This window comes from Odocoileus virginianus, chromosome 3 (assembly GCF_023699985.2).
Source record: "Odocoileus virginianus isolate 20LAN1187 ecotype Illinois chromosome 3, Ovbor_1.2, whole genome shotgun sequence".
NCBI lineage: Eukaryota > Metazoa > Chordata > Mammalia > Artiodactyla > Cervidae > Odocoileus > Odocoileus virginianus.
In genome coordinates, this window is record NC_069676.1 from 11,020,784 (window position 1) to 11,038,161 (window position 17,378).

At 43.4% G+C, this 17,378-nt stretch overlaps 1 protein-coding gene and 1 pseudogene across 3 annotated transcripts; one reads left to right on the forward strand and one right to left on the reverse strand.

The window, feature by feature from the left end:
- Positions 1 to 244: 244 nt before the first annotated feature.
- Positions 245 to 12,960, reverse strand: LOC110147432 (zinc finger protein 709-like). Of its 3 annotated transcripts, none has more exons than XM_070463719.1 (5): positions 12,805 to 12,960; positions 6,278 to 6,463; positions 4,643 to 4,769; positions 4,252 to 4,312; positions 245 to 3,873 (listed from the first exon to the last, which is right to left on the reverse strand). In XM_070463719.1, the coding sequence occupies exons 3-5, from the start codon at positions 4,674 to 4,676 to the stop codon at positions 2,904 to 2,906; spliced, it is 1,065 nt and encodes a 354-aa protein (XP_070319820.1). In that variant the 5' UTR covers positions 4,677 to 4,769; positions 6,278 to 6,463; positions 12,805 to 12,960; the 3' UTR covers positions 245 to 2,903. The 3 variants fall into 3 exon arrangements, with proteins under 3 accessions (XP_070319820.1, XP_070319802.1, XP_020764568.2); XM_070463701.1 differs by lacking the exon at positions 6,278 to 6,463 and adding an exon at positions 10,709 to 10,968; XM_020908909.2 differs by lacking the exon at positions 6,278 to 6,463.
- On the forward strand, positions 12,920 to 16,387 carry LOC110147424 (transcription factor E2F3 pseudogene; annotated as a pseudogene).
- Positions 16,388 to 17,378: the final 991 nt, after the last annotated feature.

Sequence of the window (17,378 nt, forward strand, 5' to 3'; positions counted from 1 at the left end):
AGTAAGAAATTAGTTTCATGAGGAAAACTGTAACTAAAAGCAAGAAAATGGCCCAAAGATAAAGTAGCTGACTTTGCACTTACTCACAGGATAAAACTGACAAGACTGTATAATGATTTAATGAAGAATAATGCACAGTTTTTCTGAATGGATACTTTAATATATTCTCTGAGGACATGAAAAGCAAACTTGTTGGCTAATGAACAGTTCAGAACATTGGTAAAACATTTGATACGACAAAACCTTCTGTTTCACAACAAATTCAAAGTTTTAATCATATAACAGAAAATACAATAAAAAAACACATTGAAGGATTATGTTCAGCTACAAGTATCAGGCACAGCCTTCCTGACAGAAGGAAGGTGATTCTTCTCACATGGAAACAATGGGTCAAGGACAGCAGTGCACAGTGCATCAGAGAAGCAGCAAACTGACATGTAGGAGAGGAAACAAAGATATAATCCAGAGAAGAGTGGAATCAGGATATTCCCAACCACAAAACCCTGAAATACTTTCCTTGTGGACACAGGAAGCCTAACAGAAAAAATCCAAACTCTGCTGGATCTTCGATGTGGAAGCTATGAAGACATTGGGGGAAACTATACATCTATAAAAATGGAAATCAAACACTGGTTGCTGGTGGTGATGACACTCTTCACTACAAGTTCACGGAGTTTGGAAAATATGCTAGATGATGCTGTCCTTGAAGCTCCTGTGTAACTGTCTGTCTCCCAGGGTGGAGGCTCTAATATCTGAACAATGTCTTTTTTACATCTGCTTTTAAGTCATACACAGGTGAGCTACTGGTGAATGCTAACAACGAACTACAAAGAGGATGGATTCTAGAAAGTCTGGGTCCTACCTCTAACTTGACATCCTTAGGATTAACACAAGTCTCATAGTCTATTCAGGCTTCCCAGGTGGCGCAGTGGCAAAGAATCCACCTGCCAATGCAGGAGACGGGTTCAATCTCTGGTTCAGAAAGATCCCCTGGAATAGGAAATAGCAACCCACTCCAGTATTCTTTCCGGGAAGAATTCCATGGACAGAGGAACCTGGTGGGCTACAATCCAAAGGGTTGCAAAGAGATATGACTGAGCAACCACACACACATGCAAACAAGCAGTCTGTTCAATTAGCCAGAAATAGAAAAAACAAATAGGAAAAATCATAATTTAGCTAGCAGTATACTGTTTGACATCCTAGCCATACATAATATTAATTCCAAGTGATTAATGGAATGGAAATGGAAAAAGGCTCCTATACTCACCACCACCAACTGGAGAGGGTTGCCACGCCCTCCTCCAGGGGATCACCCCAACCTAGGGATGGAACCCTGGTCTCCTGCATTGCAGGCGGATTCTTTACCATCTGAGCCACCAGGGAAGCCCACGAATACTGGAGTGGATAGCTTATCCTTTCTCCAGGGGATCTTCCTGACCCAGGAATTGAACAGGGGTCTCCTGCATTGCAGGCAGATTCTTTATAAGTTGAGCTACCAAGGAAGCCCATAAAACAGGGTACAATATATATAATAGGTTATACATCTAGGAACTGCCACACTGATACTGAGCCGGACCCTGCGGGGCTCCTGGGGACACGGCCTTTCTGTGTCCTTCTCTTTGATTACAGGAAACAGCCTTCACTCTGCTTCCATGAACTTCCCTGAGTTCCAGTGGGCTGAGGCAAGCAGCTGTTAATCAGGGAAGGGAGGGGGTGCAAGACCAGGGATAAAGAGTCAAGAGCAGCCTTGGGGCAAGGTCCTGATTCCCCATCAATGAACACACACAACATCTTTGAGTTATTTTGCAGAAACTGAAACTCCCTCAGGTGGGAGAAGTTAATGATTAAGGAGGGTATGCTGTCCACAAACAGGTAGACCCCAGAGCAGCTGGACCTCAGGTTGATGATGCTGATTCCAACTTGCCTCACCACCCACCCATCAGAAGAATGTCCATGAAGTGAACCTCTCTGAACAATTATTATAAAACTTTCGCACTCTCTTCCCCAAGTGGGAACACATGGTTTTGAGGGCATTAGCCCACTGTGGCCCCCTTTGCCTAGCAAAGAAACAAAGTTATCCTTTTCTATTACATCCAAAGAGGAAAAAAAAATCACTATCTGAGTAAAGGAAAAATGACTACCTTTAAACCTTATGTACTGTGGTTGAAAGATAACTTACAGAAACAAGTGACATTAACATTCCTTTCTGAAATGAGTAGAAATCCACCATTTAAGGTTAAACTTGAAGGAAGATCTTTAGAAAACACAATGCATTTATAAATTAAAAAAAAATTTTAAAACAATTCCTTTGGGACTTCCCCAGCGGTCCAGTGGTTAAGACAACATGCCTCCACTGCAGGGGCATGGCTTCCATCACTGGTTGGGGAACTAAGATCCTACATGTCCCAAGTTGAGGTCAAAAGAAAATACTAATAAATAGAAATAAAACAACTCTTTCATGCTGAAGGTTTTCTGGAACATTAAGCATGGATTACTTTCCATCAATTTATCTCATGTTATTTACATTTACACATCTTCTCCATGGGAGTTTTTCCATATAATGATGTCAGCCAATTGAAGTATTTCTGAGGCTGTTTACAAACAAGGTTTTACCTAGTAAATCCTTTTATGGTTTCAGAAACTACTAAGATCGGAAAAGCCTTTTCCACATTCTTCACATTTTATATGATTTCCTGTCCAGTGTGTAGTCTCATGGGTCTCTGAATGACTGAGACACAAATGGAAGATTCCCGACATTTCCATCAAATTGACAGGTTTCTGTCCAGTGTGAATTCTTTCATGCATGTCAACGTAAGTGGAACAGAACGTTTCCCTTTCATTTCCCATTCCCATACGTTTCATTCTCATTTTATTCCCATACATTCAAAGTGTCCCCCTTGTCAACTATGGGTCCTTCGATGTATTTTTAAAAATGATGGATACCGGTACCATTTACCACACTGGTCACATTGATATGGTTTCTCTCCAGTGTGACTCCTTTCATGTACTTTAAAAGAACTGGGATGAATGAATACTCTCTCACATTCTTTGCATTTATAAGGTCCATCCCCAGTGTGTGTTATCATGTGTTTCTGAAGGGTTACATTTAATAAGAAGGCTTTCCCACATTCCTTACACTTATATGGTTTTTCTCCAGTGTGGATTCTTTCATGATTTCGTAGCGACCAGGCAGTATTCAATACTTTAGAGCATGTTTTACATACAAACGGTGTCTCTCCTATGTGATGTCTTTTGTGTGCCTGGAAGGACCTCAAACGTTTGAAAGCTTTACCACACTGCTTACATTCATAAGGTTTCTCTCCCCTGTGAATCCTTTCATGTATTTCAATAGTTTCAGGACTTTCAAAGGTTTTCCCACATTCTGTACATTTATAAGGTTTATGTCCTTTATGAGTGCTTTCATGCATTCGTAGGTGACTGGGATAAATGAATGCTTTCTCACATTTCTGACACTTGTAAGGTAAGTCTCCAGTGTGTGTTCCCATGTGTTTTCGAAAAGTTGTGTGCCACGTGAAGGCTTTGCCACATTCCTTACATTCATAGGGTTTCTCTCCTGTGTGACTCCTTTCATGGGTCTTCAGAGCACTAGGAAAAATGAATGCTATTCCACATTCTTTACATTTATATACCTTCTCCCGGTACTTTCGGCGATCTCCTGATCTGTTTTCAATGTGACATTTCATGTGTCTAGTAAGGGATGAATGATACATGAAGACTTTCCCACATGCTCTGCATTCCCATGGTTTTATATCACGAGTTCTCTTCACATTGGGAGTTGGAATAAGGTTGAAGCTTTCTTCAGAGGAATTAATGTCTCTCTTTTCAGAGTGTCTCTCTGCTTTGGGATTTCTGTAAATCATGAGAATACTATTAATGATTTTTTTCCCCTTAATTACATTATATTTACTGTCTTTATTATGATTTATAGCAATAGTGAGGTTTTCTATCTTGTGTGACTTGGTAGAAGTCAAACAAACTGAACACTGTTAACAGGACTTTCCCTTTTCTACTAAAAAGTGATATTCAAATATAGGCTTTATGAATACTGACTGCACACAAACTATATTTCAAACACAGAACATTTATATCACATTTAAGAAAATTTAAGGGAGACATTTTCTAAAAACAACTAAATTTGAAGATAGAGCTATTTATTTTGTTTGCTTCCTTTAAGGTTTTCATAAGATTCTCATATGAGACATGCTTTGTACTATACAAATGGCTCACCGTAATTTTCTCTCCTGGTTTTTGTCCTGATCTTCAATGTCATGGTCTTCCTGTTTTGCTTCTGAAATGCAGACCCAGAAAAAAGATCCCAAAGTATTAGACATTACAGAATGTTATGTCCATAATGAACTCGACACTGCCCAGTTTCTTTTTTTTCTTTTCACCTCCCTGTACATTTTGTGGGATCTTAGTTCCTTGAACAGGGATTGAACCAGGGCCACAGCAGTGAAAGTGCTGATACTTAACCTCTGGACTGCCAGGGAATTCCTTTTTTTTTTTTTCCTACTTTATCACTGTCCTCCCTTTCCACATTCCACATCTCTGAACAGCATAGATGGATAAGAAACACTTGCTCTCTAATTGACAAAGGGAAGGAATTCTTCATTCTTACCTACTGAGACTACATTCCTGAAGTTTTCCCGCATCACATCTCTGTAGAGTTTCCTCTGTGAGGAATCCAGTAAAACCCACTCATCCAGGGTGAAGTTTACAGCCACATCCTCAAAGGCCAATGAGTCCTAAAACACCCAAAATATGTACACAGTAAGATGCATGAGACTGACAGCACTAGATACCCACACTCCATTTATAGGAGGGTGATGTACTATTTTGTTTATAAAGAGTTATTCTATGACTTGATCATGAAAAACTTATTCTCTACATCTCCTCAATAATTTGACAGGATCATGAAGAAATGAAACCATTTACACATCATTCCTGTGGTCATAGTGTCACTCATATCACGATCATGGCAGAACCAGAGAATGTAGGGAAACATTAGAAATCCTATGCAGATGAAATAAATACCATTTTAGGAACCATTTAGTTCTTGTGAAAAAATTCTTTCATATTCTTCCTTATGGTCTACAATTTACAGTACCCCTTGGGGCAGAGGATCCAGACTGCATGAGGTTTCAATGAATAAAAATGCAGCAAAAAATTGGATGGTATTTTCTAGTCCTATCACCTAACATCAATGCCCAGGTAGCCTGCAGAACTCACACTTTTAACAAAGCCCAGCTGCCCACACTGTGCCAAGGTCCTCCAAGTATTTAGAAGAAATCACATGCAGTTGCCTGAATATACTCTTCTGCAGAAGCACTGCCTTTAAGTTGTGTAATAATTATCACAGAGTCTGTTTTTCCTTTTTTTCTATAAAAAAACTTGATGCATGTAGGAAGCGATTTCAAACTTAGACCTCAGTTATGGAGAAGAAGCAGTAACACATTAGGGACATTCCTGGTTTCTAAATTATATATATTTTTAAAAAGTGATATTCCAATACAGGGTTTATGAATACTGGTGGTTCAGTATTTAGGAATCCACCTGCCAACGCAGGAGTGCTATTCGCTCAGTCGTGTCTGACTCTTTGCGACCCCTTGGACTGTAGCCCACCACACTCCTCTGTCCATGGAATTCTCCAGGCAAGAATACTGGAGTGGGTTGCCACTTCCGTCTCCAGGGTTCCTTCCTGACCCAGAGATTGAACCCACATCTCCTGCATTGCAGGCAGACTCTTTAGTGTCTCAGCTACCAGGGAAGCCCCCAGGGCAGGAGACAAAAGTTCAATCCCTGGTCAGAGAAGATCTCACACGCCCCAGGGCAACTAAGCCCGTGGGCCACAACTACTGAGCCTGTTTTCTAGAGTCCCGTGCTCTCTGCAACAAGAGAACTAAACACTACAGCAAGAAGCCACAGAGAAAATCTGTGCGCAGAGCGAAAATCCAGTAAGTTAATAAAATAAGAAATCTAGACCACAAAATTCCTATACTCAGGTGCCTCAGGGCTGCTTCCAGCCAAATTTTAGAACATATAGGGCAATTATGTGCTGGAAAATCTCTTTTTCATCACACTCTTTAACAGTACACCCTGAACCTCACTGCCCTTAAGTAATAAGATTATGAGCTACAGTTTACAAGAGAGTTCATCAATGTCCATAATACTCTGATGGTGAATTTTCTCATAATTAGAAAAGATATAAGACTTTCATCATTGGCTTCCTTCAAAAGGACATGAAGTCTCCAACCTGCAATTTCAGGAACAAGTGTTTCCCAAGCAGCCACTACAGCCACTGCCAGAATGAAAATCTAGTCTGGGATTTGTGAATTTAGAAGTTATGATTCTCCATGTCACAAGAAGAGAATAAAAAACTTGAAATAAACAAGTCCTCCCAGAGTCATGAAAGCACTGATTCACAGGGCAAACTGGTGTCCTGAAAACGGAAAAGAGAAAAGAAAAGACTTTTAAAAAATGCCCCAAATATTCTGTTCTTAGGGCCTGTTACCAAAAAACTCTGTTTCACCAGAGTCTCACATAAACACACAAAAAAATATAGAACACAATATCCATGACCCTCACATGACCTTCTTTAACAGAAGACTTAGATACACATGATGAAAATAACTGAAGAAGAGAGACAAAAGTAAGTAATAACTGGTAAGATTTTCCTAATACTAATGATGAAGAATCTCAGTTGAACAAGAAATGAAAACACCTAAAATGGAGATGAAAGTGTATTATAATCAAATAGAGGGAAAAACAAACAAACAAAAAAAACAAAAAACAAAGGCAAAGAGACTATACTGTCAGAAGGTAGAAATATACTTTTGATATAGAGAAACAACGACTAGAATCAACTTGGAGTTCTTTTCAGGAAAACAAAAAAATACAAGCAAGAAGCAAATGGACTGAAGTATTTAAAGACCAACAGACACACAGAGGTTAGAAGGAACCTGACAAAACGATAAAAAGGTCCATTCTCCAAAAAAGTGTCTTTCACATGTACATACATAGCAACAAAGTGGCAAACTATATAAGGCAAGAGATGAAAAATGCAAGGAGGACTCCTGGGCATATATAACTGGAGAAAAACATGATCAGAAAAGATACATGTGCCCCAATGTTTACTGCAGCACTGTTTAACAACAGCCAAGACATGGAAGCAACCTAAATGTTCATTGACAGAGGAACGGATAAAGAAGATGTGGTACATACATACAATGGAATATTACTCAGCCATTAAAAAGAATGAAATACTGTCATCTGCAGCAACATGGAGTGTCATACTGAGTGAAGTCAGACAGAGGAGAAATATCTTATGATATCCCTTACATGTATAATCTAAAAAGAGATGATAGAAATGAACTTACTTACAGAACAGAAATAGACTCTCAGAATGAGTTTATGGTTGAGGGTGGGAGGAGGAGACAGAGAGTTAAGAGAGGAACATGTACACACTGCTATATTTAAAATGGATAACCAACAAAGACCTACTGTACAGCACATAAAACTCTGCTCAAGGTTATGGAGCAGCCTGGATGGGAGGGGAGTTTAGAAGAGAATAGGTACATGTATATGTATGACTCAGCCCCTTCCTTGTTCGCCTGGAACTATCACAACATTGTTAATTGGCTATATCCCAGTACAAAATAAAAAACTAAAAAAAAAAAAGAACTGAACAGCACCATGAAACAACTCAATTCAATGGGAATCTAAGAAATGATCAATGCAACGAAAGCAAAATTGACATTCTTTTCAAATACACATGGAACATTCAACAAGACAGAACACTTTCTGAAACATAAAACTAACTTAAGGGGCTTCCCTGATGGTCTAGTGGTTGAGAAACCACCTGTCAATGAAGAGGACGCAGGTTTGATCCCTGGTGCAGGAAGATCCCACATGATGATGGGGCAACTCAGCCTGTGCACCACTATAACTACTAAAACTCACCCACACCTACAGCCTGAGCTCCGCAAGAGAAGACACCGCAATGAGAAGCCTGCACACCGCAACTGGAGAGTAGCTGCTCACTGCAAGTAGAGAAAGTCCATGCTGCAAGGAAGACCCAGCACAGCCAAAAATAAATAACTAATATTAAAAGAGAAAAATTACCTTAACAAATCTGAAAGAACAAAAATCATATAAACTATGTTCTTAGAACTCAAAGGCATTCCTCTAGCAATCAATACAAGCAAGAGTCGGAAACTCCCCTAACACACAGAGATTCAACAACATATCTCTAAACAATAAATGGAATGAAAGAAGTCTCAAGAGAAATTAAAATTTACGTTGAGCTAAACTGTGGGATGCTGCAAAAGCAGTATCTACAGAGAAAATTATGCCATCATCAAATACATTCAGAAGAAACAAAGATCTGTAAACAATAATGCAAGCATTTATCTTAGGGAACAACAAAGAGAAGAGCATAAAATCACAAAGAAAGCAGAATAAATTATAAGAATCAGAAAGGAAATGAATATAATTGAAGAAGAAAAAAATTTAAGCCAGATCTTTGACAAGATTAATAACACTGATAAACATCTAATCAATAGGACTACAAGGGTAGATATAAATTATCAGTATCAGAAAGGAACAGAGAGGGAAATGAAAATTTAAAAGGATTTTGTAAAATCCAGCACTCACTTATAATCACAAATAAGTAACAGAGGGAGTTCTTTCAAACTCCTGTTGAAAGAAGATATTCATGAATCCTGTAGGTAAAAGCAAATATTTATTCTCTAGGACATAATTGGGCTTCCCAGGCGGCTCAGATGGTAAAAAAATCAGCCAGCCAATGCAGGAGATGTGGGTTCAATCCCGGGGTCAGGAAGATTCCCCTGAAAAAGGAAATGGTTACCCTCTCCAATATTCTTACCTGGGGAATCCCATGGACAGAGGAACCCGGCGGGCTACAGTCACAAACAGCTGGACACGACTGAGTGACTAACATTTGCTTTCTACAGTTCTAGGACAATTATCTCTGTGAAACAACTGAAAGTTTCTCCAAAAATAGATAATTGGAGTTCCCAAGACTGAAAGAAAATCAGTTGTTTTCCTATAGATCCACAGTGAACTCGGACAAGGAAGGAAAGGCAATTCAAACAAAATCTTTTAAACAAATATGGATGGAAATAATGGATATTCATAAAAACACACACACAAACAAAACAAATGTAGACACAGGACTTAATACATCTCACCAAAAGACCCTGAAAACATATCATGGATCTAAATGTAAAATGCATAAGTGGGACTTCCCTCGTGGTCCAGTGACTAAGACTTCATGTTCCCAAATGCAGAGGGCTCAAATTCAATTCCTGGTCAGGGAACAGGATTCCACATGTCAAAACTAAGACTTGGCACAGCCAAATAATACGTAAAGAAATGAGAAAACGTTTTTTAAGATGCAAAAGTAACAAACTTCTGGAACATATCATAGGATGAAATGTATGTCACCTTGGGTTTGGTGATGAATTTTCAAATATAACAACACAATTTTCAAATATAACAACAACAAACACAAGGTGTGTAAAAGAAAAAAAGTGTAATTTCACACCATTAAAATAAAAAAAATAAGTCTCTTCTATGGAGGTGATATATGTGCACATATAGCTGATTCATGTTGTTGAACAGCAGAATTGTAACATTGAAAAGCAATTATGAAAGTGAAAGTGCAGTCACTCAAGTGAGTCCAACTCTTTGTGACCCCACGGACTGTAGCCCTCCAGGCTCCTCTGTCCATGGAATTCTCTAGGCAAGAATACTGGAGAGCATTGCCATTTCCTACTCCAAGGGATCTTCCTGACCCAGGGATTGAACCTGGGTCCCCTGCATTGGCAGGTGGGTTCTTTACCACTGAACCACCAGGGACGCCCTAAGATGGGGGGAACGGAATTTGGTACCCTTACCATGGAAGACAGGAGCTTTCTTTCAAAACAAAATATACTCTTACTATGTATGGGAAATAGAGGGAGAAACAGTGGAAACAGTGTCAGACTTTATTTTTGGGGGGCTCCCAAATCACTGCAGATGGTGATTGCAGCCATGAAATTAAAAGACGCTTACTCCTTGGAAGGAAAATTATGACCAACCTAGATAGCATATTAAAAAGCAGAGACATTACTTAGCCAACAAAGGTCCATCTGGTCAAGGCTATGGTTTTTCCAGTGGTCATGTATGGATGTGAGAGTTGGACTGTCACGAAAGCTGAGCGCCGACAAATTGATGCTTTTGAACTGTGGTGTTGGAGAAGACCCTTGAGAGTCCCTTGGACTGCAAGGAGATCCAACCAGTCCATCCTGAAGGAGATCAGTCCTGGGTGTTCATTGGAAGGACTGATGCTGAAGCTGAAACTCCAATACTATGGCCACCTCATGTGAAGGGTTGACTCACTGGAGAAGACCCTGATGCTGGGAGAGATTGGGAGCAGGAGGAGAAGAGGACGACAGAGGATGAGATGGCTGGATGGCATCACCGACATGATGGACATGAGTTTGAGTAAACTCCGGGAGCTGGTGATGGTCAGGGAGGCCTGGGGTGCTGCGATTCATGGGGTAGCAGAGTCGGACACGACTGAGCGACTGAACTGAACTGATGTATATTAAGGCCCACAATCACACTGTTATTTGTCCAAATAAGGTCGAATCATAGTCACACAGAACCTGCACATAAATACCTGAAGGGCTTTATTCACAATTGTCATGAATTGAGGTAAGCAAGATATCTTGCAAGAGTCAAATTATCAGCGGTATATCCACATGATGAAATTGTTGTTCGATTGCTCAGTCGTGTCAGACTCTTTGTGACCCCATGGACTGCAGCACACCAGACTTCCCTGTCCTTCACCATCTCCTCCTCAGTCGTCCTCTTCTCCTCCCGCCTTCAGTCTTTGGCAGGTGGATTCTTTACCACTGAGCCACCAGGGAAGAAATCAAGCTATGAAAACACACCAAGAAAGCTCAAAAGTATATACAGCTAACTGAAAGAAGTTAATATGACAAAGCTATAAACTGTATGATTCCAAGTATATGAGTGCCTTCAAGTACTTCCCCTTGAAGGCTCCAAGGGGGCCGTAGTCTGACAACACTGACCTCAGGCTCTGCTCTCCATTTAAAGGGCTCTCTACCACCACTGAAATTTTAAGTACACAAACCCTGTCTGCCTAATTCAGGAAAATCACTCAAATCCAATGTTTATATGGAAATGAGAGAAGAAAATTACAAGTAACTTTTACTACTCTACCCAGAAAACCCCAAGTATCTATTCCTTTCAGAAAATATATATCAATTAATATTTCCAGGGCAAGTTTATTTTCTACATAATTAATCATACTTGAATACTTTTAGTCTGCAAGTCTAAATCCTATAATGCCATTTGAAATCAACCAATAGTACAGTCCAAAATAAATCACCATACTCATTCAGGGAATAAAAAATAGTCAAACAAAAATTCTTCACAAATGGAATGTAATACTAGAATTTATTCCCCCCCTGAAATTAACCTCTCTTAGCACTTACCAGGTTCTATTAATTAAATACATTTCACACTACTGAAAAAAAAAAACTTAAATTAAGGAGTAAATCTTTTGAAGGGGAGTAACATAGTGACTGGCAGGGCAGATCCAGAAAAGTTTTCAAAAAATCCTCTAGGTGGGCTCCCCGGTGGCTCAGTGGTAAAGACAGGAGACATGGGTTCCATTCCTATTCTGGGACGATTCCACATGCGAGGGAGCTACTAAGACAGTGCTCTAGAGACCGGAGGCAACTACTGAGCTCACCTGCCCTGGGACCCCTGCTCCGAGGCGGCAGGGGAGACCACTGCAGTGAGAAGCTCGAGCAATTCAGCCAAGAAAGGCCCCCGCTTTCCGCGACTGGAGAAGGGTCCGCGCAGAGGCAAAGGCCCAGCACAGCCAAAAGTAATATATAGATTAATTAAAAAAAAATCCTCCACGAAAGAACTTCTTCTAGGATATCTGTTCTCAGTTAAATAAAAAAAAAAAAAAATCGGGAACGGAAAGGATTTCATACAACCTACTTCCCAGTGGTTATTTTCGCGGCTTGGCGCTCAGGTAAAATATTCACAGACCGCCCCCCGCCGCCCCGCCCCTTGCAAATATGCCATCCACGACTCCGCGCCAAGACTGTGCAAACAGGATGAACAGTTAGAGCATTGCTTGTGTTTAAATGCACCGCAGAGACAAACAGCTGATAAGTAATTTTAATCGGAGAGGCGAAATCGACTTTGAGAATAAAGGGAGCAATCTGGAAATTTAATGATTCACTGCCAGTCCTACATAGGTGCTCTTGAGGGCTAAGGTGTTCAGTTTTAAGAGTCCACTTCCCAAATATTCAGAAAACTCAGAGGAAGCCCGGCGCTCCCCCTCTCCTTCCTGCAGAACAGATGGTCTGGGAACCCTCAGACAACAGTTAATCCCACGACAGAACCCTGGACAAGTCCCGATTGTCCCCTGAAGACCGTGCACGTGGTCAGCGCACAATCTAGGGGAGAAGAGGGGCTGCAGGCGCAGAGCCAGCGGGCAGACTTCGCGACGGAAGTTCCTTCCTGAAGTGACAAGATTGGACGCCCGGGGACCCGGCTGCCGGCCAACAACCCCGCTGAGAACCCGAGGGGACTAAGATCCGAGCGGAGCCCCAGACAACGCGTATCTGCGCACTCCGGGGGTGAACACGAGGGGCCAGGTCAAAATGGCGGGTTTCCGCCGATCCCCACTAGTCCCACCGCGGCGTCCGATGCCCTGGTCAGCACACTCACCATTTCCAGGTCTCCTGGGACTGTCTGAGTCCCTCCCAGAGACGACCACCAGAGCGACAGAAGATGCAGGAGAATGTCCAGGCCAGTGAACCAGACAGAACCCGAAACCTACGCAATGCGAAAAAGAAAGGAAGTCCACGTAGCGGCACATCGCCCCGCCCATCTGCCTCAGCGTCCTCCTGGTTGGACGGATCCCAAAGCCCCGCCCCTTGTGCCTAAGTGACAGCTTGCGGGAGGTGAGGTGGGACAAGACCCCCGAGCCAGTCACTTTCGCCGCGCTGTTGTTGTGGTTATTCACTCAGTCGTGTCCGACTCTTTGCGACCCCATGATAGAAGACTTTTTCCTGGCTAAGACTGCTTTTAGTGTCTTCTGCAGCTCCTCCTGCACTGGGATTCCTGATTCAGTTTCAAGAAGGAGCAAGTACAAACAAGAGGATGGCCCAGGCCAGACCTGCCAGGAACAAGGTTTTTGACTCCACCAGGGGTCAAGGGCTTGGTGTAAGGCTGTGTGGCCAGGCATGGAATGTGCTTCCTTTTAAGAAAAGCAGACACTTAAATGTGAACTCCTCTCTGCGGTAAAGGGGCCTGGTGCATTTTCATCTTTGGTCCTTGACTGCTCTGAGCCTTCTATCCATCCCTGCACTACCCCCACTCATTAGGTACTTAAGCTGAAGAATCCTAGAGCACTTGGCTCTCTGTTAGGAGGTCTGAATCACTCAACCTTTGCTGGTGCCAATGTTGCAGGAGAAACCAATTCTGACTCCATGTTAAAACTGTTTCTTTGACTTGCTTTTCATTGCTTGTGTTATTATGGTCATACATAATGACAAGCCCTTGACTCCTGGTGGACTCAAAAACCTTGTTCCTGACAGGTCTGGCCTGAGCCATCCTCATATCTGTACTTGCTCTTTCTTCAAACTGATACATACGCTTCCCTGATGGCTCACTTGGTAAATAGTCTGCCTGCAATGTCAGAGACCCAGGTTCGATCCTTGGGTAGGGAAGATCCCCTGGAGAAGGAAATGGCAACCTACTCCAGTATTCTTGCTTGGAGAATTCCATGGACAGAGGAGCCTGGTTGGCTGCAGTCCATGGGGTGACAAAGAGCTGGACACTGAGTGACTAACACTTTCACTTTCAATGACCTGCCTCAGAGGACCCTGCCAAAGGGTGTTTGTTCAGATCACAGGGAGATAATCTGACTCTGCCCCTTGTGAAAAGAAGAGATTGATACATCTCTTCCAAAGGCTAGCCATTCCCTGAGATGTTTTGCAAGACTGATGGCCCTTTTTGCTCTACTTCCTCATTGCCTCTCTTGCTCTATTCTGGCCTTTTGTTGTTTTTTTTGAAACTTTAATTGGAGGATAATTGCTTTACAATATTGTGTTGGTTTCTGCCACACATCAACATGAATCAGCCACAGGCATACATATGTGCCCTCCCTCTTGAACCTTCCTCCCATCTCTCACCCCCATCTCACCCCTCTAGGTTGTCACAGGACACTGGATTGAGCTCCCTGTATCACACAGCAAATTCCCACTGGCTATCTATTTTACATACTGTTGTTCAGTTACTAAATCGTGTCCAACTCTTTGCGAACCCATGGGCTGCAGCACAGCCAGGCTTCCCTGTCCTTCACTATCTGCCGGAGTTTGCTCACACTCATGTTCATTGAGTCAGTGATGCCATCCAACCATCTCATCCTTTATCACCCCCTTCTCCTCTTGCCCTCACTCTTTCCCAGCACCAGGATCTTTTCCAATGAGTCCAGTCTTTGCATCAGGTGGCCAAAGTATTGGAGCTTTAGCTTCAGCATCAGTCCTTCCACTGAATATTCAGGGTTGATTTCCTTTAGGATTGACTGGTTTGATCTCTTTGCTGTCCAAGAGACTCTCAAGAGGCATTTTCAGCGGGCCGGTTGTGGGCTGTCTGGGGGTGAGGGGCTCCTGGGCTGGCGGCCGGCCTGGGAGCATCCCGGCGGTGGCAGCGGCGGGGCCCGGGTGGCCTGAGCGCCTGAGCCTTCCTCGCCTGCCGGGGCCTGCCCCTGACCCGCCTCTCCCCTTGCCCCTTCCTTCCCCCGCCCTGTCTCCCCCGTCACCCCCCACCGCAACGGAGGGCGGAGCAGCCGTGTTCCCGTGCCGCCTCCGGGGTCTGTCCCTCTCCCCCGGACCCGCCGGTGACGTTTCTTACAAGTGCGTGGAGGACGCGCTTGTGACTGGGGAGGCGGCGGCGGCGGGGGCGGCGGGAGGAGGCGCTGGAGGGGCAGCGGGGGCGCCAACTTCATCCTGCTCGCCGGCTCCCTGGCCTGAGGCCGTCCCGGCATCCTCGCAACCGCCCCCGGCGCTGCCACCCTCCCTCTCCTCTCCCCAGCACCCCCGCCCCGCTCCGCGGGCGCCGGTCCTCGCCCGGCGCCGCAGGTCCGCTCGGCCCTCCAGGCCACCTCTCCAGCCGGCACCTCCCACCTCCCCACCGGAGCCAGGCTGGTTTCAGAAACGCCCTTACAGCAGCGGGCACAGCGCAGGCTGGAGCTAGAAGAAAGTGGTCAGCAGTACTCTCACATGGTTAAAAAACCCCCAAGGGCCAAGGAAGAGCTGCACCCCGAAGTCCAGGTAGCCCCCAAACTCCAAAATCTCCCTCAGAAAAAACACGGCATGATACATCCCTTGGTCTGCTCACCAAGGAGTTCATTCAACTACTGAGCCGATCACCTGATGGGGTCTCAGATTTGAACAGGGCAGCAGAGGTGCTGAAGGTGCGAAAGAGAAGGATTTATGACATCACCAACGTCCTGGAAGGCATCCACCTCATTAAGAAGTCTAAAAACAACATGCAGTGGATGGGCTGCGTCTATCTGAGAACATGGGCATACTGGCCCAGTGTCAAGGCCTGTCAAAAGTGACCAAGCTAGTCAGGAAGAGAGGAAATTAGATGAACTGATTGATCCAAGCTGCTTCCTGGACCTCAAACTGTTAAACGAGGATTCAGAGAATCAAAGGTTAGCTTATGTTACATATCAAGATATTCGAAAAATTAGTGGCCTTAAAGACCAAACTGTTAATAGTTGTGAAAGCCCCTCCAGAAACATGACTTGAAGTGCCTGACCCAATAGAGAGCCTATAAATACATTTGGCAGGTACCCAAGGATGCATTGAGGTTTATTTGTGTCCAGAAGAGACTGAAACATGCAGTCCAATGAAAGCAAACAACCAGGACCACAAAGGGAATATCCCTAAGCCCACTTCCAAAGACTTGGCTTCAACCAACTCAGGACATAGTGAATGCTTGATATCTATGACAAACCTTTCTTCTCTGGCCTCCCCGGCCAACCTTTTACAGCAGACTGAGGACCAAATTCCTTCCAACCTAGAAGGACCATTTGTGAACTTACTTCCTCCCTTGCTCCAAGAAGACTGTCTCCTTATCCTCAGGGAGGAAGAAGGCACGAACGATCTCTTTGATGCTTACTATTTGAAAAGCTTCTGCTGGTGGAAGACTTTATGTGTAGTTGATTATCCTTTGTCTGAACTCCCTTTATAAACTAATGCTTTTTTATTATGAAACCAGGACATGTGTCATGCAGCAATGTCCCTCCTTTCTTCCTCCAAGATAGTATCTTGAAGTAACTACAGACTTCAGAACAAAGCTGATGTTTTAATGAATTAAACAACAACAACAACAACAACAAACAAAACTGCCTTATCACCTTACAGTTACAGGCTCCCTTGGGAAAGCCCTGCCTTGCCCTAGGCTCCAAAATCTCCTGGATGAGTCAACAAGTGAGAAAATGTGCAGTCAGGTGTCTCTCACCTGTCCTCTGCCTCCTTCCAGCCCTCCCTCCTGGATTGAGTTGCTGTGTCTGAGGCATGATGGGCTGTAGAATGGGGTCTGGCCACCTGGCCCATTCAAAAACAGCAATTTTCCTTAATAGCATTTCAGGTCGTGCCTTCTCCGCAGAATGCATGTCTTTGGGGTCTGCTAATTTGGGATGGAAACTGCAGGAACTGTAAACTTTAAGTCATGCAAAAGTATGAAATGGATTTCTTCAGCTCTTCTTCGGAATATTTAAATTACTCTCATACTCAGTTTAAGCCATGGACTGCGTGTACCACTCCGAGGCCAAGGGATCTTCCACATCCTTTCAGATGAAGAAACTGTTCTCAAATATTCCTTGCATATACAGAGTTCTGCCCCTCTAAACTGTTGTGCAGTTTCCTGTCTCCATAAACCCCTCCCACTCTCTTGCCCCTGTCTGGGGAGTTTGTTATTTCCTGGGGTCTGTCTTGTCACAACAAAAATTTGAAGCAACAGAGGGCCCAGTGTTACAGCTCCATATTACAATTCAGTTTTATGTTACAACTCAGTTTTATTTAGAAAGTAAAGGAAAATACATCCTTCAGTCATGAGGGCATGCCAACCCAAAAGACCCGAAGAGAAGAGAGGCCCCCTGGCCCAATTTTGGCTTCCCTTTTTATATGTTTTTTTCTCCTCTCCCTGAGCCTGCCCTATGTAAATTGGTCTAGCCTGGAAGGCTGTTTGTTTTAGCTGAGGTTTTCTCTCTGATCTTCCAACCTTGC

Bases quoted from the DNA above. Each gene is read 5' to 3' on its own strand.
- LOC110147432 (XM_070463701.1), bottom strand. From the start codon at position 10,735: ATGACAATTGTGAATAAAGCCCTTCAG. The intron at 4,770-10,708 runs GTATTTATGTGC...TGGGTGTTTTAG, and splicing joins TTGTGAATAAAGCCCTTCAG to GACTCATTGGCCTTTGAGGA. The intron at 4,313-4,642 runs GTAAGAATGAAG...TCTGCATTTCAG, and splicing joins CAGGAATGTAGTCTCAGTAG to AAGCAAAACAGGAAGACCAT.